Source organism: Puntigrus tetrazona, chromosome 19 (genome assembly GCF_018831695.1).
Source record: "Puntigrus tetrazona isolate hp1 chromosome 19, ASM1883169v1, whole genome shotgun sequence".
NCBI lineage: Eukaryota > Metazoa > Chordata > Actinopteri > Cypriniformes > Cyprinidae > Puntigrus > Puntigrus tetrazona.
This window is the reverse complement of record NC_056717.1, coordinates 19,521,257-19,548,884: the sequence shown is the minus strand read 5'-3', so window position 1 is coordinate 19,548,884 and position 27,628 is coordinate 19,521,257. Positions and strand designations below refer to the sequence as shown.

The window sequence follows — 27,628 nt, the reverse complement described above, 5'->3', positions numbered from 1 at the left end:
GGTGCTTGGGATTGTTCGACAACAAATCACTCTCAGAGTCCTCTTGGGAGAAGGAGCAAAGTACCTGTTTAAACACACACACACACACACACACACACACACAAAGAAATTATATTTTACTTGCAGACAAGTGAATCTCATGGAAACATCCTCAAAGTCACACTAAATAAAGAAAAGCTAATCATTTCAGTATTTTCAAGCTTAAAATGAATTATTTAAAAATAATGACTTGAATAGATTATTATAAGGGGCTGCTGAAGAATTATCAGGATGGTCATTGTTTCACTTTGGAAAATAAGTATTTTTAACAATGCTGTGACACAAAATGCAAGTCTTTTCATTTCCGGGTGAAAAATAATCTGCGCGCATTCTTGACAGGTCACACATTTTTCGTCATGACGTAAAAACCTGAAAATGTGTATATTTTCACCTCATTTCAGGAACTTGGTTATCCTGTAGATCTTTTTAGTTGTCGGGTTCCATTAAAACTACTGTAAATTGTCAGCGCGTCACATTTTATTGGCCATGCAATATACACAACCATTACACGAACTCACGGCTGGATAAAATATATCATATCATATGCACATCACTGTTAGCATACGAAACCCGCATTTGCCTGAAGGTCTTACAAAAGTTGAGCTGTGTTTAATGAGCGTGTTTCACTACAGGATGCACTAATTAAAGCATTCTAAACGACTAACGACCTTTCTGACCTTTGCTCTTTGTCTCCCTCTTCAGGCCCGGAGGAATGGACAAACAATCGCAACAAGGCGCCACCAGCAAGGACAAGCAAAGGAGTGTACAGAGAGCAGCCGTACTCCCGGTTCTGACCTGCTACAGTCCTTCATGTGCCCTCCCAAGTAATGGATTTTCTATGGACTCTATTTCCTTTTTTTTTGCAAATAAAGTCAACCAAAACGACAAAAATAGCTGATGGGTAAAATTAAGTTTCTGTGGAACTGATTCTGTTGTAACATGGACGACCCTCCCCCCCTACAAACGGAACATTGTGGATCGCTGGATTACGTAGTTTAAATCAGAGAACCAATCGGAATTCAAATAGACCTATTTAAGTCAGAGGGAGGCGGGCACTAGCGGTTAGGGGCGGAGTTATACGAGATGTACGATGTTTAGATTTAGCAGGTCAGTTTTTGTAGATACTTTTTTTTTGATGGGTGATCAGCTTCAATGTGTCCCTTGTAAATTTTCCCTTTAACTAGAGGAGAAAAAAAAAGAAAAGTAAAAGAAAATCTCAGTGCAAATGTTGTTTTCCTTCCTTTCTCTTTTCTAAATGGAAAGTTTTCAGCGTTAAAGGGCTTATAGGAGCATGTCGTGAAAAAAATACTAATAATTATGTGCCGTTTCAGTTGCGATAAGAAAAGCCTGCGTAGTTTTGTCTGGTTTTTGTGTTGAGCGTTTAAACCCTTTAATGAGCTCTGTGGTAATAGGTGTTTTCTTCTAGCGAGCGATCTACTTTTAGACCTTCTGAAGAGCGTCTGAACTGACAGTAATCCAAACGACTAAAATTCCCAATTCAGTTTCATAATTTCAGTTGATATATGAGAGATATGAGAGTGATGCACGCTTTACTGTGCAATTCTAATGCATTATAGCCCATATAAGCCTTTCCATTCGTATGTTGTATAGCACGGATGGGATAAAGCATTTTAAAAAAACAAGAAAAGACTAAACCGAGGCGTTTCTGGCATATTGCGTTCCCTTGAAAACTCGTTTTAATGCATTTCAAGTGCACAGCAAAGTGCTACGGTCATTTCTAAACCAAACACTGTTGGCTGAAGATTAACTAGCACTGTTTTATAAAAACCATTAAAAGCCTAATCAAATGTATGCTGAATTTTCAAAAAGTGATAGTAATGAAAATTATTGTGGTACTGGTGGTGGCAGTTTAATACATTTCTGTTAAGAGCTATAATCTTTGTAAGCTTGTGTAAGCCCTTTAATTCTCGTCTCAGTTGATTCTAAAATAAACTTTTTGAAAGAAAAAAGACTGTTGTGCTTGAGACCGCGTTTTTGTCCTTGTTCGCTCTGGTAAAACTTCATAATCTAAACTAACATCTGCCGTGTATTATCGTCAAAAGTGTAGCGCACGGCGCCTCACGGCGAGAAAATAAAAATGGGAAACCAAAACGTGCTTTAAGCTCACATAAAAGTGAAAATAAACCAAAAAGCTATGACTTTCTAGTATTTCTTTTCAAAAAATGAATCTGATGTATGCGACTGGTGGAATTAAAGTTAATCGCAACCGGCACAATTAAATTTATTTGCAATATACCGTACCCAGCGGCTTGAAATAAATTTGCAATTATAAACGTACCTTATTATCTGTTCTAATTCTTTCCACTTGAAAACACACGAGACTCTTCTGTGGTAAAGCGTATGGAAGCGACTTCCTCGTAGAAGTTAATTATCCACTAATAAATCTTTAATCGCGCTCTTTTATTAACGGCAACTTTGCTCTATAGATACGGTACTGTTGCACATGGAAAGCGATTTCCGTATATTGTCATATTTCATATTTTTAAGATTTAATAATGTAAGCGGTGGCTTTTTGACCTTGGTTCTTTTTTGGGGATTTCTGCTTGCTGTTTTTGCTCTTTCTTCCCCCCCTTCCGGTCACATGACCGTCTCTATAGTCCACTAAACAGCCCGCCCCCACATGACCTCTAAATGACCCCAGCTGACCTCAGAGCTGATGAGGATGGCGGTAGCTGTATTTACAGGCCTTCGTTCTACAAGGTAAACAACCCGTCACAGTCTAATCTCATCTAAACTAGCCCTTAAACTGGATAAAACCAAAACAAACCTGTTCATTTAAAGCTGTTCTTGGCTTACGTTTTGCTGAGGAGCTTAAATTAGAAGTAAAATTGTAAAAAGATTGATAAATAGCCGTAATATTGCTTTAACAAATCTTTATTATCACCGATTATTTTTTTTTAAGGAGGAGAAAAAAATGATATAGTTTTTTTTTATGTTTAAATAAATGAATGTTTAATACTGACTCTTGCTATAAGCTTTTGTAAAGCATTGAAGATTTGTGTTTGTTTGTGTCTTTTTGGTTTTGCTTTTTGTTTGTTTGTTTCTTTTTTTTTTAATCTACACTTTCAGTTTTAATGTTTCTCTTTTCTTTTTCAGATTGCAATAGCTGGACCTGAAGCCACGAAAAGCCACTGATGCTCTTTTCAGATCGGTTAAGGTGAGCTTAATATTACATATACATATATACATATATATATATATATATACTGTACATATATATATATATATATATATATATATATATATATATATATATATATATATATATATATATATATATATATATATTAGAATTGTTAACGCATAACACACAATTTTATTTAAACTGTTAAATTAGCAAAAAGGCAATTCATTTAAATACATAAATAAATTTGCTTAAAACTCAACCTGTTTTCTCCAGAAACTGTTTAAAAATGGTATATGTTTTGTGTCATATATCTTGTATATAAGCCAAATATCAGTCTGTTTTTGACAAATATTAATATAATAATAAAAATATATATTTTTTTAATACTTTAAACTGGTTTAATGCGCCTATGTTATTTTATTTAATAATTTAATTTGATTTTATTTAGTTCTTTTAGCTTTTCGGGCTATGTTCTGATTAAAACAGGTATTCATATGTGTCTGTTTCTGCTACATCTTGACGTTTTTATTTTTAAAACAGTTCTCATTTATTTATTATTTAATTAATATGAATTCTTTGAACCTAAATTTCATAAAAAAGGGAAAAATGATTAGCATTAAAACATTTATGTCGTATTATGTGAAAAAATGAGTTAAAATGAGCTTGCGTGCTTGGGCTTTGAAACGCACCTAAACACCCTTAGAACAAATAACGCCACTCTTTAGCAGAAATATCTAGCGTAATCTGCCGTTCGGGGAACAAAAACCCTCACTCCGTCCCTGAAATCGCTCTCTTGGTGTTCTCTAGTATTATTGTGATATTACGAGACATTTGAACACAAATGAGGGGTTTAATGTGTAAACTAACTGAAGTCGCCTGACAGTGATGAGGAAAGCGAGAGTTCTATTAAGTGCGTCTGCTGTTAAATCCCTGCCTCGAGAGAGCAGACATGCTTTCCTCCAGCGACTGTCAAACAACAGCTTCCACGGCATGAGAGGATAAAGAGATGAGAGAGAGAGAGAGAGAGAGATCTCATAGAGTAATCCTATCAGAACTGCTGCTCTCTTTGGCTGATTTTTGCGCCGAGTGCCCCCCGTCAGCCAAAATATGGCTTCTGCGTATACCTCCGCGTGCATTTTCAATATACCATGCTTTCCGATGCGTTAATCCACGCTTCGGCCTTTGCGGCCGCAGGTCTTGCGTTTCTTCCTTTCGTCTGAAGGTACTCCAGAGCGTCTGAGTTTCAGCGGAGAACTTTCTATCGATATTTTGGTCGTTCGCCGTTGTTTCTCTTAAACTTTTTTAGGAACCGAGAAACTGTTCTGTTCGCGCCGCCCCGCCAATACAACATGCTAGAGGAATGATGAAACGACGGCGTTTATCTCCGTGTAACAGAAGATAGACCGGAGAAACGGCCGCATAAATTGGTTTTTCCAGATTACATCCTGGTCGTACGTACGCAAGAAATGAGCAAACAAAAATCACACAGGAAAATACCTCTTTTTGATAGCGTGCTCGGATGTTTAAAACCCAAGACATTTTCTCCAAAAAGAAATTGATTTCTAGCATCATAAACCTTTCAAGACAGGTCTACTGAACTCTGAAGGTGTTACTCAGCGCTGCATATTTGAACTCTGTTTTTTAGCTACATTGGATTTAAAAATAACTTCAAAAGTTTTTTAACTGCTTAGTCCCTGTTCCCTTTTTTTTTATTATTATTATTATAGTTATTGTTTGATTTGTCTGGTTTTGACTATTTTTATTTATTTATTTATGTTAAATTCAAATTCAACTACTTTTTTTTTGGTATTTAATTAAACAAATGAAAACATACTTTTATATTTTAAGTCATTTATAATATTTTTTTAAACATTTATGTCTCATTTCAAACTGGTTTAATGTGCCTGTGTTATTTAATTTAATTTAATTTAATTTAAAATGTAATAATTTTTCTTTCTTTCTTTTAGCTTTTTTGGCTATATTCTGATTAAAACAGGTATTCGGTTAAAGTATTTCGAATCGATATTTTAGCATTTTATATGCTTTACATTTTAGCGCTTTAAAATATTTAAATATAAACATATGCTTATGGAGTCTAAGCCATAATATTGTGGATTTTTGGCTATGTGAGATGGACTCCCAGTGGACCCCATTTTATAATATTACAGTAATATTATACAGTAGGCTCTTCACAACACTTTGGTTTCTAGAGTCTTGATGGTGCACTCTTTGACACATGCCGCCTAGTTGATGTTTGTATTAATTTGGATGGTTTTGGTGTTTTTTTCTGTGTTTTAGGGAGGTTCGGGCACATCATCTGATCTTGACGACTTAAACTGCACAGACGCTGCCGCAGAGAGCTTGTGCTCAAGCAGAAAAACAATGAGCAGACTTAAAAAGTCCCTCGCGGCCCACAGAGGAGCACGCCGCTCCGCAGGGAAGACTCAATTGCTGCTGGAACTTTCTGGAAAAGGCTTCTGAACCTCTGCGAGGTCACAAAGCGCCACACTAAGAGCGCTAATGTGCCAATAACGGATAGATGAGAGGTCCACCCTTCCCTCTGCGGTCCTCAGGGGAGACGTGCCGGAGAAAGCTGCCTCAGACACACTATATAGGCTCCTGCATGCATTTTGCAGCAGGCTGCACCGAGGGTGAACCCACTCCTGTGTTCTCACAGACTTATGGGTAATGGGGTCGTGAGTCATGTGCTAACACATTAAGAGGGGGCTTTACTCTTCTCACACGAGCCGGAGAGAGAAAGAGAGCCGCTGATATGTGACTGGGAAAGACGAGAGTGAAAAATGTATACTACATCTATTGCACAAAAAAGAACCTGAATTAGATAAAATGCATTTGTGATAAGTTCATTATGAGGATGTTGAATGAATTCACCCTAATAAAGGAACTTTAATCCCAGCATCTGGCTTCCCATTAGCTCATTGAGTCTAATTTAACACGGATTTAACAATGAGACTTTTTTTCTACTTGGTCCAGTCAGGCCAGGTGTTAAAGACTTATTAATAATATAATAGTCATCATTTGCTTTCACTTAATTCAATTTGTTAGTTGGCTGTTAAGCTACATTTTGTTTAAAATAATTGTTTAATATGTTTGCAATAACACTTCTTATTATATTAATTGATCTGTTCATTTTATGGCTTTATTGTTTTCATTATTTTTCATTATTTTTTATTTTATTATTATTTTAATAATTTACAACCAGAGAGTTATATATACATACACACACATATATATATATATATATATATATATATATATATATATATATATATATATATATATATATATATATATATATATATATATATATATATATATATATATATATATATATTATATATATATATTTATATATATATTTTATTTTATTTTATTTTTATTTTGTTTATTTTTTGTTTAAGTACATTTCATGATAAAACTGTAAAAGTATTTTTTTCGCAATATTTAAAAAATAATTTTAAGCAGAGAAAGTTTTCATGTACATTTATCATTATTATTATTATTATTATTATTATTATTATTATTATTATTATACAGTATATACATAGTACTTAAATGGACTGGAGTTTTACTTAAATATAAAAAGTAACCAAGTCCCAACAATTGTTTTTCTTTTGGACCATGTGAATCCTTATAATATCATGATTTTACACATATTACATATGCTAAATAATCTGCTTACTAACAATTAATTTTCATCCAACGAACCATGTGTTTTTTTTTTTTTTTTTGCTTTGGCGCTGAACGCACATACGAAACATATCAGATTCACTTAAGCGCTGTTGGTGATGATCACATGGGGAATCTATAGTATGTTTTACTGCATGTTCACGTATCGCCGTAAACACAGGCTCGTTTTACCCGTCCTCTGGTTTCCATTGATCAGTGTGGATGTTGTTCACTTCTTCTGAAACGGATACAGTGAATGTGTACACCTCTCAACTTGTTAATGGTTTTATGCGGTCTCATGAAACATTGAAAAGTGAATTTGAGAATCGTTGGGTGCACGGAGCACGCGTCCACATGCCAACAGCACGCATATCTATAACATCCCACAAGTCCACGTGAAACCAGAATCGCCTCCGCTAACATTCACTCAATCGGTTTTCGCTGGTTTAAACAAAGTTTACATGTTTTATATTTTGTGCCACATTTGTCAAATGTTCTGGCGTCTTTCTAAAATACTTCTAAAAGTTTTTTTCAGATCACAAAGAGGTTAAGGTTGCCTAATGTCTAACTAGCATGGTGCTTTCACACAGTGAAAAAAAACATTGTGGAGCAAAGAGGATACAGACAATATTCCAACAGAGCAGGTTACTTTTGGTATGAACAAAGTCTCAGTGTCATAAAAATACGTACCTTTTATGCAAAACTGTTTTTATGTACCTTACGGCACCTTTCACTGCAGTTTCAAAGAGAAGTGGCACTGACACATATGTGAACATTGGCGCGTTTTTATTATATTGATATAGGTACGTGTTTCAGTGTTTTTATTACGTTGCTTCAGGTATGTTTTGCCCGAGTTCAGAATTGAAATATCCGTGGACTGTTGCTAAAAGTTAATGATCTGTCATGCTGGAAATACGCCCTACACCAAATCAGACCCTGAACCCACTCAGTAGTGTTAGCAAAGGCAAAACTGATGCAGCCGTGCCACTTCAACTTCCTTTCACACAGACTTAACAGGAAAGGAATAAAAGGTATCTACTGCCTCTTTTGAAAACTGCAGTGATATGTATTTGTCGCCAAAAAAAACGTGCACCGTGGTACGTTTATGCCATTGATGCACATGAACCGTTCATCTTTTTATACTTATTAGTTAAAGTACGGAATAAATATGAATATTAGAAGGTATCTTGTTTCAAACGCAGAGAGATGTCAATGCACACGATTTTTCAAGTCTACAAACAAACAAAATGGCAGATTATTTTTGGTCAGATCGCCTGTCAGACTCCTATTCTATTCTATTCTATTCTATTCTATTCTATTCTATTCTATCACAGTTAACGTGATGTATCGTTCCATGCCGGGTGAAAACAAATTCATTTTCTATGCCACGCAAAAGTATGCAAAGCTTTTCTTTAATTACCTAGGCGTACTTGTTCATTACATCCCCGCGTTTCACACTCGGCTTTTATTCGATAATTAACTCGGGGTGTCTCTTGCTTTTCTTCTTTATTAAACCTCTGTGATTAACTTTAAAAGTTCCTTTGTGTTCCTAAGAGGCCGCGATCGGCAAGGATCAATAAACCTTTAGCGGAGAGTTTGAAGTTGGTTTTCCGGCGGAGAGTCTGTTTTTCCCCGCGCAGCGGTGCATATGCACATTGAGCCAGAGGGCCGTCCTCTGATGCAGTCGGAGGTCAGGATCGGGGCTGAGTCACGGCCTCGTGTCTGTAATCGCGCTGGTTTGTCACCGCATAATTAGTCTGGTGTTTGGCGAGGCCTAAACACGCAGCGTTTATAAGGTGTCACGAGGGCCTGCAACAATTACCGAGATCAGACCGGTTTCATAGGAATAATTATGATCATTTGCATAATTCAGATAATCACGTTAGAAACATTTCCCCTCTAGATATCCTTTTTAATTCATTTGTTGTCCCGTTAAGGGCTTGTCGTCATAGCACGGTGCTAACATATTTAGAACAATTAAGATCCAGCATGTTAGAATGATTTGCGAATGATCGCGTGACAACGACGACTGCAATGCGTAAAAGAAATCGCGAGAGAGCGTGACAATATTACCGTTTGAAACATTTTCAGCACCTCGGACAGCGGCCGCCTGAACGACGATTAAATGGCTTTTAATGGCTTTCCGGTTATTAATATCCAACTCGCACGGCTGTTTGTTAATTTTAGGCGATCTTGGGAGGTCGTGTATAATATTGCGCGTGTCTCCTTCTGCTGCTTCTGTCTCGGCTGTTTATGTTTGTTCGTGACATTTTGATGTTTATTAACCAATTTTTTTCAAGCGTCTCAGTTGCGATTCTTAGATTGAAAAAAGTCCATCTGTTGGTCTCTTTCTGCCTCCCTTTTTTTTTTTTTTTGTGTTCGACTTCATCACAGTGAAGCAAGCTTGAAGTGTAACTTCAGAGCGTTTATAGTTTTGAAGCATATGGGCTGACAGTCCCACAAGATTTACTGTTCCTCGTTCGCTCATCAGAAGAACCGAAGAAAGCGTTTGAAATATCAATCGGAATGTGTGTTATTTTTTTTCCGCATATGCAACGAAATTTAAAAAAAATGCCTTCGAATCGTTCTCGCCTTGACGCTTTGTGTCCCCCGATCTGCCATAAATATGCAATAATAATGCATCAAACTTTTTGCCGTTTTCGTTGACTGCAGGATACGACGCAGCATGAGTTTTACATTTGTATTATTTGAAATCCAGCTAAATATTTTGAGCGAGTACTAGACAATCCGTCAGTCTTCCTCACGTATTCTTTGACATTTGGCTCAGCAGGTTTAAAGACGCGGGTATACTGACATTTCATTTCTCCCACTACTACTCCGTTCTGCGTTCGTCTTCCTCATCCTCGAGAACAGAGGTCAAAGTTGGCTTCGCTGTTTGCCGGGATTTACAACATCCTCACCGTCGACTTATCAGGAAATGACGTGAACTTTCTGTCTCGAGTATCGACAAGTTCCAATCTCTTCATCTAAAGCTCTTAGAGATGGCCCGGGTCATTTGGAAAGCGTTTCGATTTAAAAGGAGATTAATGGTCTCACGTTAAGCCGCGTTGCATGATTTAAATAGACCTCAAAGAAACTAATAAGCCTGGGAGTCAGGAGAGAATAAAACACACGATCGTGTGAACCGGCTTAGTCTCGAAGAGATAACAATACAATTTAGACTAAATTGAAATGAATGGCTGTTTTTATTTTCTTTATGGAGATGAATTCTAATAATGAATTGCATATGAATTTATAGAAATGCGACATAAAGAGTAGCATTAAGTGAAGTGAATATAAGAATATAGGAATGTAGAAAAACACAAAATTTAAATATACACGCTATACACACTATATTTATTGTATTTATTTACTTGCAGCAAAACGGAGCGTTTTATTTCAAATAGGCCTAGAGAGCTTGTTTCCTTACACGGTGGTGTCTTGTGACTTAAAATGCAGTCACTCAGAATGCATTTATGACCATTTTATGGTACTTTTGGAACTGCCTGCGTCGTGTGAAAAAAAACGAACCGGAAACATCTGCTCCACGGAAAGAAGTCGTCCATATTTGGAAGACGCGAGTGAGTAAGCGATGCCAGATAATGTGGTATTGCTTGTATTATTTATACCGGTTAACCCTCGTTGTTTGCGTGAAACTGTATAGCTTTTATGCAGAGACGTCAAAGTTGTGTGCAGCGTGTTCTAAACAGACGTTACCTTTAAATATGTTGGTTTGATGCAGCATATATACTCTGGGACTGAGATGCATATCCTTGAAATAGAAGAAGACATTCAGAGTTTATTATTTTTTAAAAGATTTACATTTCATGACCTGACGTTGTCAAACCGCCATGAAGCTGTTTGGATGTGCATTTAACCTGACGGGAACGATCAAGGTGTCCATATTGTGATGGGTTTATCTGCTCGGAGAAAATATACAATATGAGGACGGTTAAGTACAGAATGATGGATAATGCCTTAGAAGCCGTAAGTGCTCGGTATTCTATCAAGTCGACTTGATTTTGTTTATACTCAAGTTATATTTTCTACCTTCCATCCTCGACTGTCACGTAAGCCTTTCAGTTTTAGATTTTCATTAAGATGTTATTTAATGTGCTTCGCAGAATATAGTATAGCGCAATCTTTTTGAAATCAAATAGATTTTGTGATTATGTACGAGAAATAGTATATATTTTCTGTCCTTACGCATTTTCTAGGATTTATAAGTATAAGGTGGTTTTCTGCGGGATGGTTTGAGGATGATAAAAATATATGAAATCCGGTTTGAGGCACGGAGTAAAAGCAACTTTTTATTTCACATTTCTAACTGTTTTCTAACTATCAGTTCTGACTTGGAGGTATTACTTTGCAACTGTATAAACTATAAAAAAAAAAAAAAAAAAAAAAAAAAAATATATATATATATATATATATATATATATATATATATATATATATATATATATATAAATGTTTTTATAACAATAAATGAAAATAAAAAAATAAATAAAAGTCTAAATATGGGAGAAATAATGTTCCAAAACCATTCAGAATTAGATATATAATTATGTAAAAAAAAAAAAACTTTTACTTTATAATATATAAAAGAATAAGTGAGCAATAATACATTTTATTATGTTTTAAATGATTAAAAACGTGTTGCTAACAAATGGGTAAAACCTAGTGTTTTGAAGGATAATGGCAAAGATTTGTAAAGATTACAATTAATTAGTTTTGGAGGCTGCACTGCGATCTGAAAATAAGTCTTTTAATCTCATCTAATGATTCTGGTTCTCAATATGCGTGACCTGATTTTAGTGTGCATCTTCTGTAAATCATGGCAAGAAGAAAATATGCAATATATATAAATATCTAAAAACTTTCGAGTCATTGTCTGCTGTGTACTTGGATATACAATAGATAAGTGTTAAACAGAGATATCGGTTTTCTCTAAACACAATATGTGGCGATTTGTGAGCCACGAGTGAGTCATGTCATCCTGTTTTGAAGGTTATGCTATGTATCTCTCTCAGGAATGCTAATTACTCGGCAGATATGCTTCTAAGTCCTTGTTTCTCGAAATAATAGATTTAATGATGAACCCTTAAAGACTGGAAAATGTGAAAAGGCCATCAACTCTTGATGCGGTCCTTCAGACTGAATAACACGGCTGCTGTTGAATGCGATGCTTACATGGAACGGTTTTTAATGAAATATAAGGTAAATATAAATGATAATATAAGGTAAATATATCTGGTAGGGTTAGGTTAGGTTTATGCAATTACGTAGTATGTACATGCATAACAGGTCGGTAAAATAAAGCGATACCAAAAATCATAATATGCTGAATTATTAAAACCGAACCGTTTCATTGCTGAATCAAACTTTTAGGCAAATTGCATGGCCTCAAGCGATGAACCGATTTAATAAAATGCACTTAATTTTAAAATTAATATAAGCCAAACTAATCAATTTTCGTTTGTTTTGTTTTCTGAACCATTTGAGATAATCGAGAGGCTGTTTATCAAAAACTAGCAAGAAAGTGAACGGAAGGGGGCAGGGGAAGGAAACAAAAAAATATATAGAAAAGCGACTTATTAAACCCGCAGTTTGATATGACCAGTTCACTTTGCCAGAAGCTGTGAGCTGTTATGGCACCGGCTTTGCGAAAAACAAAACAAGAGTGGCATTTATTCTCGAAAAAAAAAAAAATTACTGGCAAGGCCTCAGAGGCTCAGCTCTAACTGCCCTCCCCTTCAGCTACTGTTCCCCCTCATCAGCATCAGAGACTGCCAGCTCCGCTTCAATCCTGAGGGGGACACGCCGTCTCTGGGGGAGACCTGCCTGGATGGCACGGTCTAATTGGGGCCCGAGGACGAGGGGCCCGCTGCAGCCGCCCTGTCAGAAGAACTAGAGACCGGTTACGGCCACCGCGAGAAGATACAGGTCAGTGATGGAGAAGGGAAGAAGCACAGTCAGACAAACAAAGCTGGAAGAGAGGAGATGAGATAAAGTGGCTACAAACATCTAAAGGCTATACATGTTTTTTTTTTTAAATTTCATAACAGACTCTCATCTTTGAAGATTAAGCAGAAACGGTTGCGATTCTGAGAGACTGACGGAAAGCAAAAAAAAAACAATGAAAAGATAACAGGGGGAAAAAAAATCGGCGGTTTTTCTTATCTCCGTCCCCTTAGGTCACAAAATAGCCAGTCAGACGGGAAGGTTTATAAATTAGAAATATGTAAATTGAAAGGCTTGATTTGTATTCCGGCTTTATTTGCGTTCCTCTGAGACTTTTCCCTCATATATGACCATTATGCTTTTTTAAAAGGATTACGGCTATCAAAAAGCGTACTCAATTGAGACAGTCGGTAGTTATAATGAAAACGGCTCCCTCAAATGGAAGTCATTTCAATTCAAAAGCAAGAGGGAGTGATTTTTAAATGAAGGAACCCGAGTTAATGAAGAAATGTGGAGGCAGCGTTCGGCTGCTGAATTACGAGAAAGAAAAACAAGTCGGTATTTGCAGAACTTGAGAACACACGGCTGATTTTCAAATGCGGCAATTTTGTGCCATGTGCAGAAATCAAATTATAACGCCGCTTTGATTTTCATATTTTGCGGCGTGGTGTTTCCTGTCTATCTGGTCACGCATTAAGGTAATTGTGAGTTTGTTTTTGTTTTGTCCTTTCTGGCTCTTATATCCGCTAGGAACAGTGAGTTGTTTTTTTTTTTCCCGCTCTGTGGGTTTTGGCACCGTATCAATCCTGCCTCAGCATTTCAGCGTGTTGAAACCGCTGCTTACACGGCCTTTGCTGTCCGTGATAGGGAGTCAACAGTGACAAACAGGAACGTTTGACGTTACCCTTGACCAAGGACTCGAAAACCCCAGGACACACACACACACACACACACACACGCACCAGAGCGCTCCCTGAAACCTGCGCGATGTGCTGATTTGCTCTCATTTCCTGTCGTCTTTCTCCAATTTCTGGTTTTGAATATCACTGACCGACATTTATGAAGACAGGAAGAAGGAAGACAACCGTTTTAGACCGCGAAAGAATTCAAGTTGCATTTTCCTTTAAAGCAAAACGCGTCTCTTCTTAATTATTGTGACATACATTGGCGTGTAACGGATCTAAAACAGGGCGGAGGCTTTGGCTGTTGACTGGATGTTGGCTTTGCTCTTCAAAGTAGGCTCAGATGAAAGTGTTGTAGCAGAACACGATACAGGCATCATCTTTTACTTTCTGAAAGCTAGAGTTGAACTGTCTTGCTTAAAGAGAAATCTGCAGTAAGCAACGCTAATGTTTTTACACCGGATCCCAACCTTTTACAATCAGTGCTTCTGTCTACACTAGAAGTGGCACAGATTGAACTGTCTTTTTATTTATTTCTGATGCACTCCGTTCACTCAGTCTTCTAAAATGAAAGAGAAATGGATTTGCAAAGTGATGCAACGTCCAATGCTATTTCAACTGTTTTGTGAGCCTTGTGGGTTTTTGTCTTTGTGGACGGAGTAATGCTATTTTGCTATCTCTCTTCATTTCCTCTCATCCTATTACGTTTGTAAATCAGTGGGCGGGGCTAAAGAGGCAATAATTAATGGCGTAAGTGGTCACACTCGGAAATCATGACGCAACGCATTTCAAAACAAGTCGTTTTTCGGTGAAAGCTGCTTTTAAACTGGAGCATTCTTCAGTTCGGTTTTTGAGGAAAACATGAAGAGACTGGAAAAGCGTTTAGTGCCAGACACAAGCCCAACTCCAGTGAAATTCGTAAACATACGGTGGTGCGTAGATTCAAAAATAATAAACATAAATAATAATAATAATAAGATCTGCACACAAAAAATAGGCCAAACTGCTGGTATAAATTTATCATCCAGACGCCACAAATACTGTGCAAAGGTGTAAAATGTGCAAAAGGAGGGTTTAGATCGAAACGATTTAGCACTTTTCGCACCTACTGTATTTGTGGCCTCTGGATGATACATTTATATGAGCAGTTTGGCCTATTTTTGTTGTTTGCGGATCTTATGTTTTTGATCTTTTGAGGAAAACATGCCAGGTTTTTTGCTCCATTTAGTGAACTTCAACAGGGACTTATAGGTTGAAGGTCCAAACTGTAGTTTCAAAGGAGCTTCAGGGCTGTACAAGATTCCAGGCGAGGAAACTAGTGCAAGATGAACAATCGTGGTTAAAAGGTGTGTGTGTGTGTGTGTGCGTGTGTGTGTGTGTGTGTGTGTGTGTGTGTGTGTGTGTGTGTGTGTGTAAAGAGTGAGAGAGGACATCTTAATACCATTTTTTTCACATAAATCTACCCCACACTAACTATTATGACAAAGCAAAAACTCAATTTATCACAATTTGCAAATTTGTTAAAAGAAAAGTTTATACATTTATAAAATTTACTTAAAAAAAATGATACCCTTAACTCAAAACTTCAAGCACACGCAGAACCATGCGATCTGGAAATATAATCTGATGTATGCGTCGCTGAACTACATTTTTTGACAATAGTCAATAATTCGTTACACTGCATAAATGGCATTTTAAAATGATCGGTACAAAGTTAAATCAAGGTTTGTTGACTGGTGTGTTTTTATTGGCTATTGGTTTTAATAATATTTTTGTGTACGTGATGGAATATCTTGTTGAACTCGTAAAGTGAAGCGGGTGAAAAGCAAAATGTAGTCTGATTTTGTCACCTCTGAAAGAGAGATAGCCGCGTCACGCTAATTACCAACAACAACAAAGCCTCATTATTATTCCCTGCGTGTAGTGTCTTTCGAAGCGACGCGCCGCCGCATCCGACATCTCCATCATTATGTTTGACTGACTCTCATTTCATCACCTCTGGTGTTCTTGTGGTCGAGAAATTGCGCTAGCATGTAAAAAGTCTTGCCGTCAGCAGTCCCTGCTCTTTTGAGAGCCTCTCTTTAGCTCTGAAGGGTGTCCGGGATAATGGTGTACGCCAAGACTGGCTCCGAGCAAACACAGTGTGTGCTGCACGCAGAGACAAACGCCTACTACAGCATCTCGGAATGAGTTCACACCCTCAATTTCATACCTGCTATTCAGTTCTTCAGGAGAAATGCTGGGATGCGCCGCTCACTTTTAAGTATTACCATGTTTTGTCTTGTCGCTGTGTCCGGGGAGTTTTGCGGGGACGTTATTGCTGATATTCGTACATGCAAACTAACGCAGATGTGCTCTAAATAGACAGAAATGCTCAACTTTGGGTTTATTTAAGCCTGTTCGGCACATTGTCGGCCCAGCGTGTCGTACTGTTATTGTTGTCGCTGATGAAGAAAGTCGTGATGGGGAAAACAGTTGTAGGGTGCCTGTGAATTTGATTCATTGTAAGACTAAGTGTAAGCAAACTGAGATGGGCTATTCTCTCCCAGGATGACGGCCTGTCTCTGTGGCCTTAAATGGATTCATTTCATGAGCATAAATCTGTTTTGTAACATTTAATCTGTGCATGGAGGTGTTTCTTTGCGTTTTTGTGTCTGTTTCCTTCTTGATCCTTCCTGAAATTAAGGAGACTGGAAGCCTATTAAAGTAAAGAAACACACACACACACACACACACACACACACACACACACATACTGTATATATATACATACATAAAACTAAATGTAATATATTACTAGTACCCTCATACTTTTTCCAATTGAGACATTATTTTCAGGACAAATATGCACTTTTTCAGTTGAAATAAATGTATTTTAAATTAAAGTCAGTGCTACAAATGCTAGTCTGTATAAATGCTTAAATATCTATCTATCTATCTATCTATCTATCTATCTATCTATCTATCTATCTATCTATCTATCTATCTATACTTTATGCTTTATTACTGTTTTTCATGATACAGTAATTCCACTTGCTGTGGATTCATTTATTGTGCATTACATTAAAATTAAAACAGGGAATAGTGTAATAAAATGAGCTTGTCACAATGCAAAATCTTTCTTTTGCAAAATATAGTGAATTGAGTTTAACTGGGCCATTTTTTTCCCAGTCAGCTCAATCCCAAAACGTGCCCCAATTCACCTCACTTCCTCTCCCTTTGCTCTTTCCTTCTTTCAATTCCTGGGGTAAAGTGTGTTCTGCACCCCTCTTTACGATGTCCTCATAAACACGGGAATATTATTTTAAAGATCTGAGTCAGAAACCCCCGCCCCACGGAGTTACAGACGTCGAAACGAAACACTCCCCGGTCTCGTCTATACCATCAGTCTTGTTGTGTTTCTTGCCTGAAGGCGAGAATGAGACGGAGAGCGGTAGAGATGCCTTCCAGCAGAGCATAAAAACGACTCCCATCCCTCCAGGGTCGATCTGTCTGCGAGCCAACCCTCAGATTCCCTTTAAAGAGGTCAGAGGCCAGTGTCAGACTCAGCCCAAGGCTTTTTGTAATGTCTTCACATGATCTGACGTCTTTTGCTGTTTGATATGTGTCCTGTCAAACCAACTGTGCGGTACGAACGCTTACAGATGTGTAGGTCTGAGTAATGCCTGGAATGAGTCTTTCTGTCTTGACAGTTACATGAATTCCAGAGGCCTTGTAGAAAGTAGCAAAACAATTTGACATCCAAGCATAATAAAATCAAATATTAAGTTACGTGAGCTGTTTCTGAGACTATATACTGTCACAAGAAAATATTTCTCCGTGGCTGTTGTAACCGCCGTTAAGCCCCTGTTATCTTTGGACTTTATTTTGGAGCTTTCTGTAAAGCTGCGGTTATCTTTGGACATCGTTTCCAAGCATTCTGTTTAGCCTCGGTTATCTCTGGACATCGTTTCAGAGCATTTCATAAAGCTTTGGCTATCTCCGCACCTTGTTTTGGAGGATTGCATGGTTATCTTGGGACTTCATATCGGCATATTCTGGAGAGCCTTGATTATTTTAAATGTCAATTTTTAAACTTATGACTCAAGTTGTCTCTAAAATTGAAAAGCGTTAGTAGTAGTAGTACTACTATACTACTAGTAAAAGTACTACTATATTTGTTATTTTTAATAATAATTAATCATGACTAATTAATTTTAAATTATATTATAGTTTTTATTATAATGTGAATAAATATTAAATATGCCAGTTTAATTGTATTTAATGAAATTGTAATTAACTCACTTATATTTATTGTTTATTTTAATGTATTAAATTTTTTTTTAATATTTTAAACATGCATATTTTTGTCATTGTTAATTGACTATAAGCCACAAGTATTTTATATTATATATATATATATATATTTTATATTATTATATATTTTATATTTAACCATAATCTGATATAATAAAATTTAACAATATTATTTAATTAATATATAAACATTAATATAAATCTAATTAGTGCAACATATAAGCTCATAATAATAATAATAATAATAATAATAATAATAATTACATTTAATTTTAAATTAAGATAAGCCACCAGTGCATATTCTAGCTGCAATATGCTGAGATAATATATACATAGGCTATATATTGGGGCAAATACGAGCTACCGTACAATATATAAGCTATAATGTGCAATGGATCTCAGATGGAGAGGAAAAGAAGAGATTTATGATACACAACAATCTATTATGGAGCTGAACATAACGGCACAATCTAAGGGAGGAAATGGGCTGGAAATTCTGTTCTTCATGCTGCAGTGATTCATCCTTCTGAGCGAAGGACCTCCACATCATCAGCCTAAACTGATCTGGAATCAGAGAGATAAATGGTAATATTGTGACTCCTCCATTGCAAATTGGACTCGTGAGATCACAGTGAGCTGGTCAAAAAAGGAAATGACATAACCCGCCGTGTAACATTTTAGTACAAATTGACAGCAGATGACGCAGAATTAAGACAGATTTACTAATTTGACATCAATTTTGTCTCCAGAGATAGCCTGGACATTTTTGCCTTCGTGAAATAAAGCCGTTTAAATAACATGAGACAGCTAGCCAGGCTTGTCTCGCCTAACCATGAATAACACAATTTTCCTGAATGACCTTTTGGGCTTTTTTGTTCCTTAATTTTACCATTTTTCCGCCCGTTACGTGTCTCATTTCCCTTTTTTGCCACAGGCCGTCTCTCTTCCTCTTGTTCTGTCTATTTCCCCCCCGCTGAGAGCTGTGCATCGACACAGTTCAGCCCAGGGCTGCTGCGTGGTCTGAAGCGCACCTCTGTAGCTCACCCAGGTCAAGGTTGTACTGAAAATCTAGTGTCTGCATTCCCATAATCCTTAGCGAGCCGGTGGCCAGGAGTCATTTTCATTGCTCTTTCTCAGCTCTACTCCTGGTATTCTTACCAAACACTGACCTCTTCGTAGTCAGGGTGGTTAAAGATCGCAGGCTTGAACCTAGAAGTCTGATCCTTGAGAAAGATGCCTAACCTCAGGTTACTGCAGGGTTTAGAACTGTACTAAATGTTGCATTGGACACCCAAACCCAAAAAAATAAAAATAAAAATAAAATACAAATCCATTAAGTTATCTAAAATGTAGTTTGCTTCTTCATCAGAGCAGATTTGAAAAAATGTAGCATTACATCACTTCCTCACCAATGGATCCTCCTCGGTGAATGGGTGCCGTCAGAGTGAGAGTCCAAACAGCTGATAAAAACATAACAAAAAGTAATCCACACCACTTCTGTTAACGCAGCTACAGGTTGTATGGATAATAGTGATGTTTTACCATCTGTTTATCATCATTCTGATGGCACCCATTCACTGCACAGGATCCATTTCTCAAAATAAACTCCACTACAATACTGGACGATCTAAGGGGAAGTGTGTTCTTAACATATATTTTTATGTATTTATTTAATACGGGTGAATTGTTAATTTCAAGTGTTAGTGTGTACCATAGTAGAATTGTACTTTATAGACATTTACACTATTTAGCAGGGCAAGAGCAATCTTCCTGATTTACTCCCAAACCGCATTGTTGACAGAGGCGTGTTTTAAAGGGACTTTTATTTTGACGTGTTGCCCCGTTTTCAATACGTTCGCGGGAGACAGAAAAGTGATACTCAAGTTAATTTACGTTTAGTGAGTTAAGTGAGCACTAACGCTCAACGTGAACGTGAACTGGAAGTGAGTGTTACACCGAGTTTTATTTTCTCTCTATTCTTTCGAGTATTTCTGCAATTTAGTCAAGACTATCCGTCGTTTTCCTTTGAGAAACACTTTTTCTCCTGAGACCGAGTCAGCGCGTGCTGTGGCTGAGCTGCGCCATTTTGTTCCAGAAAAGGGCCTGTGGTTTCTTTAAAAGGCTACGCTGAGTTTTTGCTGTTTGTTGTTGCCCTGCCATCCTCACCACATCTCTTCACTGTCCTGACCCAGCTGTTAAAGTCAGCTAAAGTCATCACGTCAAAGTCTTCATTGCTACGAACTGGTACAAACGTTCTACACACACACACACACACGAACTGTTCACTGATGTAGACTGAACTGAACTGAATCATTGGTTGTTCGAACAGTTGAGTTGACTCAAGGGTTATATCAGTTCATTGAGCTGAGTGAAGATTTATTTAGTTCATTTAAGGGAACCGCTTGAATTCAATTTAAAGTGTGTGTGTGTGTGTGTGTGTGTGTGTGTGTGTGTGTGTGTGTGTGTGTGTGTGTGTGTGTGTTACATGTTTCAATTGGGATTCACTGCTGTTTGAAATTGGTGTGCTCTGATATTGAAAATAATTTGGTCAAACCTATATTTGAGGTGATTCACAGAAGTGAAGTATCAGAGAACTTGTATTATTTTTATTTCTTTCTTTCTGTTGAACCTCATTGAACCTCAAAACAAAAATCCAGTTTCCTAAGCAAAGGAAAGAAAAGAATAAATGAATAATTGTTAATTCGATTACATTTGAGAGTCTTCTCATCTTATTTAGCCTTGGCGTAGGGGCATCTCACACTATTATGTTTAGAAGGGTGGGAACATAAATTTGAACTAACATTTTGACTTCCATTTCCACTTCGGGAAGCCATGTGTTGACGCCTACCGACCTGAAGCCCACGCTACTTGTCCTTAAAGTGTATCATACAATAGTGTAAGATAAAAACATTCACATTGAGAATTGGAGTGGGGACTAGGAGCCTTTCACTCAGGGCAACACTTTCATCTCTCCTACAAAACCAGATCTACAGTTTTATTACACTTAGTCACGGAGTTAATAGTACGTAAGAGATAATAGCACCATTGCCATCAGACTATCAAGTGTTTACTAAAAGTATTAAAAAATAGTTCACCCAAAAGTAAAAAAAAATCTGTCATCAGGTGCTGCTGAGCTGCTAAAATTGTCTTCACTTTTTTTTCCCTGCTCTGCCGGAGCTCTCAGGTGTTTTTGTGCGTGTTCATATAAATGTGCGTGGTCAGATTTGACATCAGAAGTCATCTGTTCTCACATCGCACACGAACATGAATGTGGTTTGAAAGCTGCTTTGAAAGTTGTTTATTCTTTCAGAACTGTAACAGTAATATACTATGTTTAGAAAACTGTACTATGATTGTCACTGTTACTATTATCCATATAAAAGAGAGACGTAAAATAAAATTATTACAATTATTACACAATTTAAATGTTTTCTACTTCTAAATATTTATGAAAACAATTAATTGGTTTTGTTGAATTTTATGTAATTTTTATATAAACAAGCGATTTTTTAATTATTTTTGTTTAAAAAAATACTTTTGGCAGTGTGTATTACAAAAATATAGCAACTACTGTATCATCTGTATAAAAATGTAGGTATAAAATGTACCCAGGTAAAAAAAAAAAAACAAGTACGCTTCCATAACGTAATTGAAGTGCTCAGCAATTTTGTAATTCTTCAGCTTCTTAGGATAAACTTAAGATCATCTAAGTGTACTCAACTGTTCAGACACCATGAATATGAACTAAAATACACTTAACATGCTACCTTTTGTTTTTAAGTGTATTTAGTTACCACCTGTAGCACACTTGAAACCATCTTTCATACAACGGTGCACTCAAGTGTAACACATTAAATGTTTTAAATACAAAGGTGGTATGTTAAAAGTGCATTTTAATTCATATTCATGGTGTCTCAAAATAGCACAATCGAGTACACTTAAGTTTATCATTTTTAGTATATTAAGAACAAAATTGGCGTGCAAAAATAGTGCTTTAATTACATTATGGAAATGTACTTTTTTTTTTTTTACCTGGGTATTACCTTTTTTCTCATTTCTCTGCGTTTGGTTTGAAATTTTATATAGAATGCGGTTCACTTTACAGCACTTCAAGAATAGCTTTCCTTAATTAAAGCCATATCTCATCAGTGGAAGAGAATATCTGGTTTATTTAGTTTTGATTTTTTTTTTTTTTTTTTTTTTTTTTTTTTTTTTTCACCCTCTTGTTTTCTCCTCTAACTCACAACTTAATTTCTAAAGCATCTCTCCCACAAGATTTGGCATATTCCCTAGAAGGCCTTGTGCCAAATTCGACTTTTTGAGGTTCCCACGTGTGGCTCCTCACATCAGAGCCGTTCACACCTCCTCTCGCCTCTCTGTCTCCTCTGGGGGTTTACAGCTGCTGTTTCTTCTGTCTCTGCTCTTGATCGCACGAGGTGGTGAGGTCTTCATCGCCAAACCCAGCAGATGGAAAGAAAAGAAATGTTGAAAGTTTCTAGGAAAGGCTGGATGGATTCCAGAGCGGCTTTGAGGAGTCGAGGTCGCGCGGGATTCTGCCGTGTTGAGGTACAACGGTTCTCTGGAATATTAGAGCCATATTAATGGTATTCTTTATGTGTCTAAATACAAGCTCTAAGCCATGTGAGACTTGGTAACCGTGAATTTTTACAGGCTGTTGTGAGGCTTATTGCTTCTATAAAATAACAGCAGCAACACTGCACTCTTAAGAATAAAGGTTTTTTATTGGCACCTGTGGATCAACAGAATCCATGGATTCTTTCCGTTCCACAAAAGGTTCTTGCGTAGCTTTTTTAGATTTGTTAATGTTCTCTAAGCTCTTAAGAAATGTTCACTGAAAAGTACTAAGACATCACTGGCGAAACCCCTTTATATGCTTAAACGGCGTATTAATTATTCATTAGCGTTAGTTACATCATACCGAATATATAAAGAGTTATAACGGAGTACAAAGCTTAATTTATACAGGTCAATCATTCTTGAAAGTAGCGTTTGTGAATTTCTAGCAAATGGGAGGAGCTTTAAAGACAAGATAACAAAACAAAACGGACCCTTTTTAATTTTTAACGTTCCTGGTCTTGTATTGTGAATGATTTATCAGTGCCTGTTATTCCAAAGCAAACATGTCTTTGTATTATTGTTTTATCAAAATATAATAACTTGCCTTGCCATTTTTTGTAATGGTTCATTTAAGAGCTCTTTTTCTAAAATCAAGCCCTTTCTCGTTGAATATACATTAGCAAGTCATCACATTATTGTAGAAAATGGGCTTTAAATATAATTTTATGTTGACTTTGACACTGATTTAAATAATGTTCACTATTGCAAAACACACACACAGAGTAAACAGGTTTATTGATGTTCTGTGACTCTTGGAGGATTGAGAGAGTCTCATCCTCTACTCTTCATTTGTAATCAGAGCAGACTCTCAGTCTAGTTTGTTACTGATATTAATTTAGATTAAACAGAGTGAAACTCATTAACATGACTTCAAATGTCAATTCTCCAAAAATGACTGCGTGTGTTATGGCATATGGTTAATGGATTTGTGTACATGAGTATATATAATCTGTAATATGTTTGTATGAACGGTTTGCGTAATGCGTGTGTGCTTTTGTCTATTGTCTAATAACGCTTTGCCAATTGAATAACGTTGGACACAATATTTTATAAGAACCTCAATTTCTAGAATTATATAGATAATGACATCCATCAATGTTTCAAACAATAATTTGGATAATGTATTCTATTTTTTTTTTTTTTTTAACGAAAGAATCCAGTATTTTTAGCCTACAACTTAATTTTATTTTATCTATTTTATTTTGGCTTGTATCTGGTGCATGTTGATTTAAATTATATATTTCTAATCCATTTTCTAATCCACCTCTGGGTCCGGTGGTAGCACTTTTAGCTGTAGCTTAGCATAGATCATTGAATCCGATTAGACCGTTAGCATCTCGCTAAAAATGACTACAGAGTTTCAATATTTTTCCTATTAAAACTTGACTCTTCTGTAGTTACATTGTGCACTAAGACGGATGGAAAATGAGTGGCATTTTTTAGGAAGATGCTAACGGTCTAATCCGATCCAATGATCTATGCTAAGCTACAGCTAAAAGTGCTAACGCCAGACCCGGAGATCGGCTGAATAGATTTGAAAACGGTAAAAGTCAGCTGCTTAACTCAAGGGAGTCGGAAAACGAGCCTATTCCTTTAAGTTAAATTGATTGGAATAATAAATCTGTTTCTAAAAATACTGTTCAAATACAGCTCCAGGTGAATTCAGTGAGCTATGGAAAAACACTGATCGCCACAGAGAGTTTAGTTTAATCTAGCACAACTCCAGGTGTTCGATATCTGCATTGAGGTGGAAACGCTTGCCGCGATCCGCTACATTAACACACATTTTTGCTGTCAGGTTGCTGTTGCGTCTAGCATGCAGCAGCTGGAAAGACATTAATGCATCCCGTAGTGACGGCCGTTTCACGACCCCGCTAACCCCGTGAAACCGATCTCGGAGCGGCCGTCCGCTCTGGAGGACTCTTCATTTACAGGAGCCGCTATGATAACCTCTCCGTACGATACACAGAGGGCTGCTTTTTTTTTTTTTTTTTATTCTCCCGTAGATTGGTTATTGATTTCTATTTTTTTCCGCCCCGTACCGCTCGCTGACCAATTTCGTTCACCCCTTCCCTTGGACGCGGCCCTCTCTGGCACTGACCGTACCCGTCTGCTTTCGACTGCCATCCCCGTTGTATGAAATATACCAAAAATAATTTGCCGTGTCATCCGGCCGGCCCTCTGCTCATAAATAACGATCATTTCAGAAGTCAGCCCATTGAGCTCTGTAAAGCAATATTTTCTGAAGCATTTATTTCCCGTTTTCTCTGGACTGCTCTCATTTATCACGAGCCGTGCAGGTAGCAGCCGCTTTCTCCATAGACGCAGAGCAGCGATATTCCGCTCTCAGAAATTGTTGTCCCATCAACACTGGCCTTATTTCAAGCTCAAGTCCAACATGAAATAGAAAGCGTGTGTTTTTTGTCACGGCGGTCAGGTGTGAAGCGAGTGAACCTAATGGCTGCCGCTGAGAGATCTCTGATCCCGTGTCTGGGAATTACTCTCACACTTCATGTGTCTGTGAATGAGTGAATACATTCAACAAAAGTCCAAAATCTTTGAGTTTGGTCTGTCTGTCACTCACTCTTTTTTGTTTCTTTCCTTGATTTTTTTTTTCTCTTCTCATTCTTTTACTTGCACTTGATTATTTCTTTCTTTCCTCCTTCTGATCATTCTTTTGCTCGTTCTTTCCTCATACTTTCAGTCTTGTGTGATTCATTTTCTCATTCACTCTTTCTTTGTTCTTGTACTATTGCGATTCATTCTTTTTAATTTTTCCATCTACTCTTTTCTATCCCTCATTCTTGTTTCATCATTCTTTGCTCTTTCTTTCACTCACCCAGGATTCATTCATTCATTCTTTTTTTTCTTTCCTTCTGTTCATTCTTCATTTTTCTTTCCTCATTCATTTGCTCTTGTCATTCATTCTTTTGGTCTTTGTTTTTTCTTTCTTATGCACTTTTCTTATTTTTTTTGTAATTTCATGATTGATTCATTTTCTTTTTCTCATTCCTTATTTCTTTCGTTATTCTTTTACTACTTTGACTCATTCTTTATTCTTTTGACTCATATGTATTCATTCTTTTGGGACTCAATTAAATTGCTTATTTTGATGTTTTAGAATTCTTTTGAAATTATCCTTCAGTTGGTCTTTTAAAAAAGACCTTTCTATTGTTTTGTTTTTGTCTTCAGTAATTTGATTCTTTGTTTCTTTTGCTCTTTTACTTTTACTTTTTGAGCTCTTTGTTTTTGCTTTTTCCTTTTTTGTGCTTTCTGTTGTTAGGTTCTGCTGTTTTACTCTTCAGACTTTTGCTTTATGCTCCTTTCCTTACTGATGCCTCCTTTTTATTTCTTTTGAAATACAACAGTGTTAAAAGGAACTGAAGGAAAATTCAATTTCATCATGTTGTGTTTTATCTTTTGGGACAAACTGTGACCTTTTCCCACCCATAATTCGAGCTTAAAATAATAAGTCATGCTTGGATGGAAATGAAAACAGACACGTTATTCTATGATCATATTAAGCTTCTAATTCTCAGTCGATGGCCAGACATCAGGTCTTCTGCGAGATGACCATCAACTGACATCTGGAGTCATTTTTGACATTGACCATAAAATATCCCATCTATAACACTCTCTGTACAATTAGTAAGAAATACCACAGAACCACGTTTTGCATGAAAGCTTTAATTTTCTACAGATTATATTTTTAGCAGATGCTTTCATCTAACAGAAAAGATGTTCTTACATAATTAGCAGTGCCCCTGTTTTAAAAACCTTTTTACTTATCTCGTTTCTTTTCATTTTAACTTAAAAATATCAACTACATAAAATGTTATAACGACCAAGATTTTTTAAAATACATGCTATAAATGTTGACATTTTATTTATTTATTTATTTATATCTATATCTCCATAACAGATGAGGTCAGTGTTCTATGTAAGTGGTTATAAGAAGTAATTTAGACAGAGAAGATGTAGCAGTAGAATTATTGTAAAGACCTTGTTGAGCCTCACATTAAGCTTTATGTTGTTATGTGATAGCACAGAAGCTGAAGTTGAAGTAGGGCATTCCCATACAGTAGCGCGGTTTGAAACGTCCCCTGGCAAATCCTCTCACATCTCTGTTTGACACACAGTGGGAGCCCACAACAACAACATGAGCCCTGGCATGCTAATTAACCGCTGAATGCTCCGTCTAATTGGGTGTTCAATAAAACATGAGGAAGGCTCTTAACGAGACGGAACGATCATTAGTAAAGTTGATTACATTGTGTTGATTAATACAATTACTAATGACCAGCAGTGTATGGAGAGCTTCAGATACAATACAGTGTGGGAATAAATGCTGACGCTAGACTGTGTGCATCTGTGTGTGTGTGTGTGTGTGTGTGTGTGTGTGTCTATAAAGAGTGTGAATTATATGGTGATTTTAATTTTTTTTTTCTTTCTTTTGGCTTACTCCTAAGACTTTAATACTAAATCTAATATTTCCATAAATACTGATATTTTATATATATATTGATTGAGTGATTGATAGATATTTAATGGCATAGCTGAGTTTTAGGTTCAAATTTATCCAAATTTTTAAAAGGGCATTTTCAAGCGAGTATTAATCATCTTTTTGCCTTCACTAGTTGATTTTGTCCTGCAGTGTGGCATGAAATTCACGTCCGTGTTTGCATGCATCTCTAGCAGGGGTATGTATCATTCAGAATTAAATTGAAAATATATTTTTAAATTCCAATTGAATTTGAATTAAATTGGAGTTGTGGTAAAAAAACATGATTAAGGATTGTAATTTAAATGTAAATGTAAGGTGGTAGCTTACAGGAGAGTAGAATAAATTCAGTGAACTTAAACTTTAAAAACGGTCTGTTCCACAAGTTTAAATGAAATAACAATAATATCTGATGTTTATTCATTTTAATTCTGTGATTTTAAGTAAATA

At 36.6% G+C, this 27,628-nt stretch overlaps 1 protein-coding gene and 1 long non-coding RNA gene across 4 annotated transcripts in view; both read left to right on the top strand.

The window, feature by feature from the left end:
* khdrbs3 (KH domain containing, RNA binding, signal transduction associated 3) overlaps nt 1-6,103 on the top strand; it is a 110,026-nt gene extending 103,923 nt beyond the window's left edge. The window contains exons 9-12 of one of the 3 annotated variants that reach the window (XR_006246998.1): nt 742-863; nt 2,658-2,760; nt 3,157-3,217; nt 5,486-6,103. Coding sequence is in view for 1 of the 3 variants with exons in the window: in XM_043217160.1 (XP_043073095.1) it covers nt 742-833 (92 nt within the window). In the remaining 2 variants the exon portion in view is untranslated. Of the gene's footprint in view, nt 1-741; nt 1,672-2,657; nt 2,761-3,156; nt 3,218-5,485 lie in introns of those variants that run through there. The other 2 variants (XR_006246997.1, XM_043217160.1) reach the window with 2 other exon arrangements.
* Nucleotides 6,104-20,181: 14,078 nt separating this feature from the next.
* The window catches only part of LOC122324126, a 30,750-nt gene continuing 23,303 nt past the window's right edge, over nt 20,182-27,628 (top strand). The window contains exon 1 of the long non-coding RNA XR_006247104.1: nt 20,182-20,283. This is a non-coding gene — a long non-coding RNA (uncharacterized LOC122324126). The remainder of the gene's footprint in view (nt 20,284-27,628) is intronic.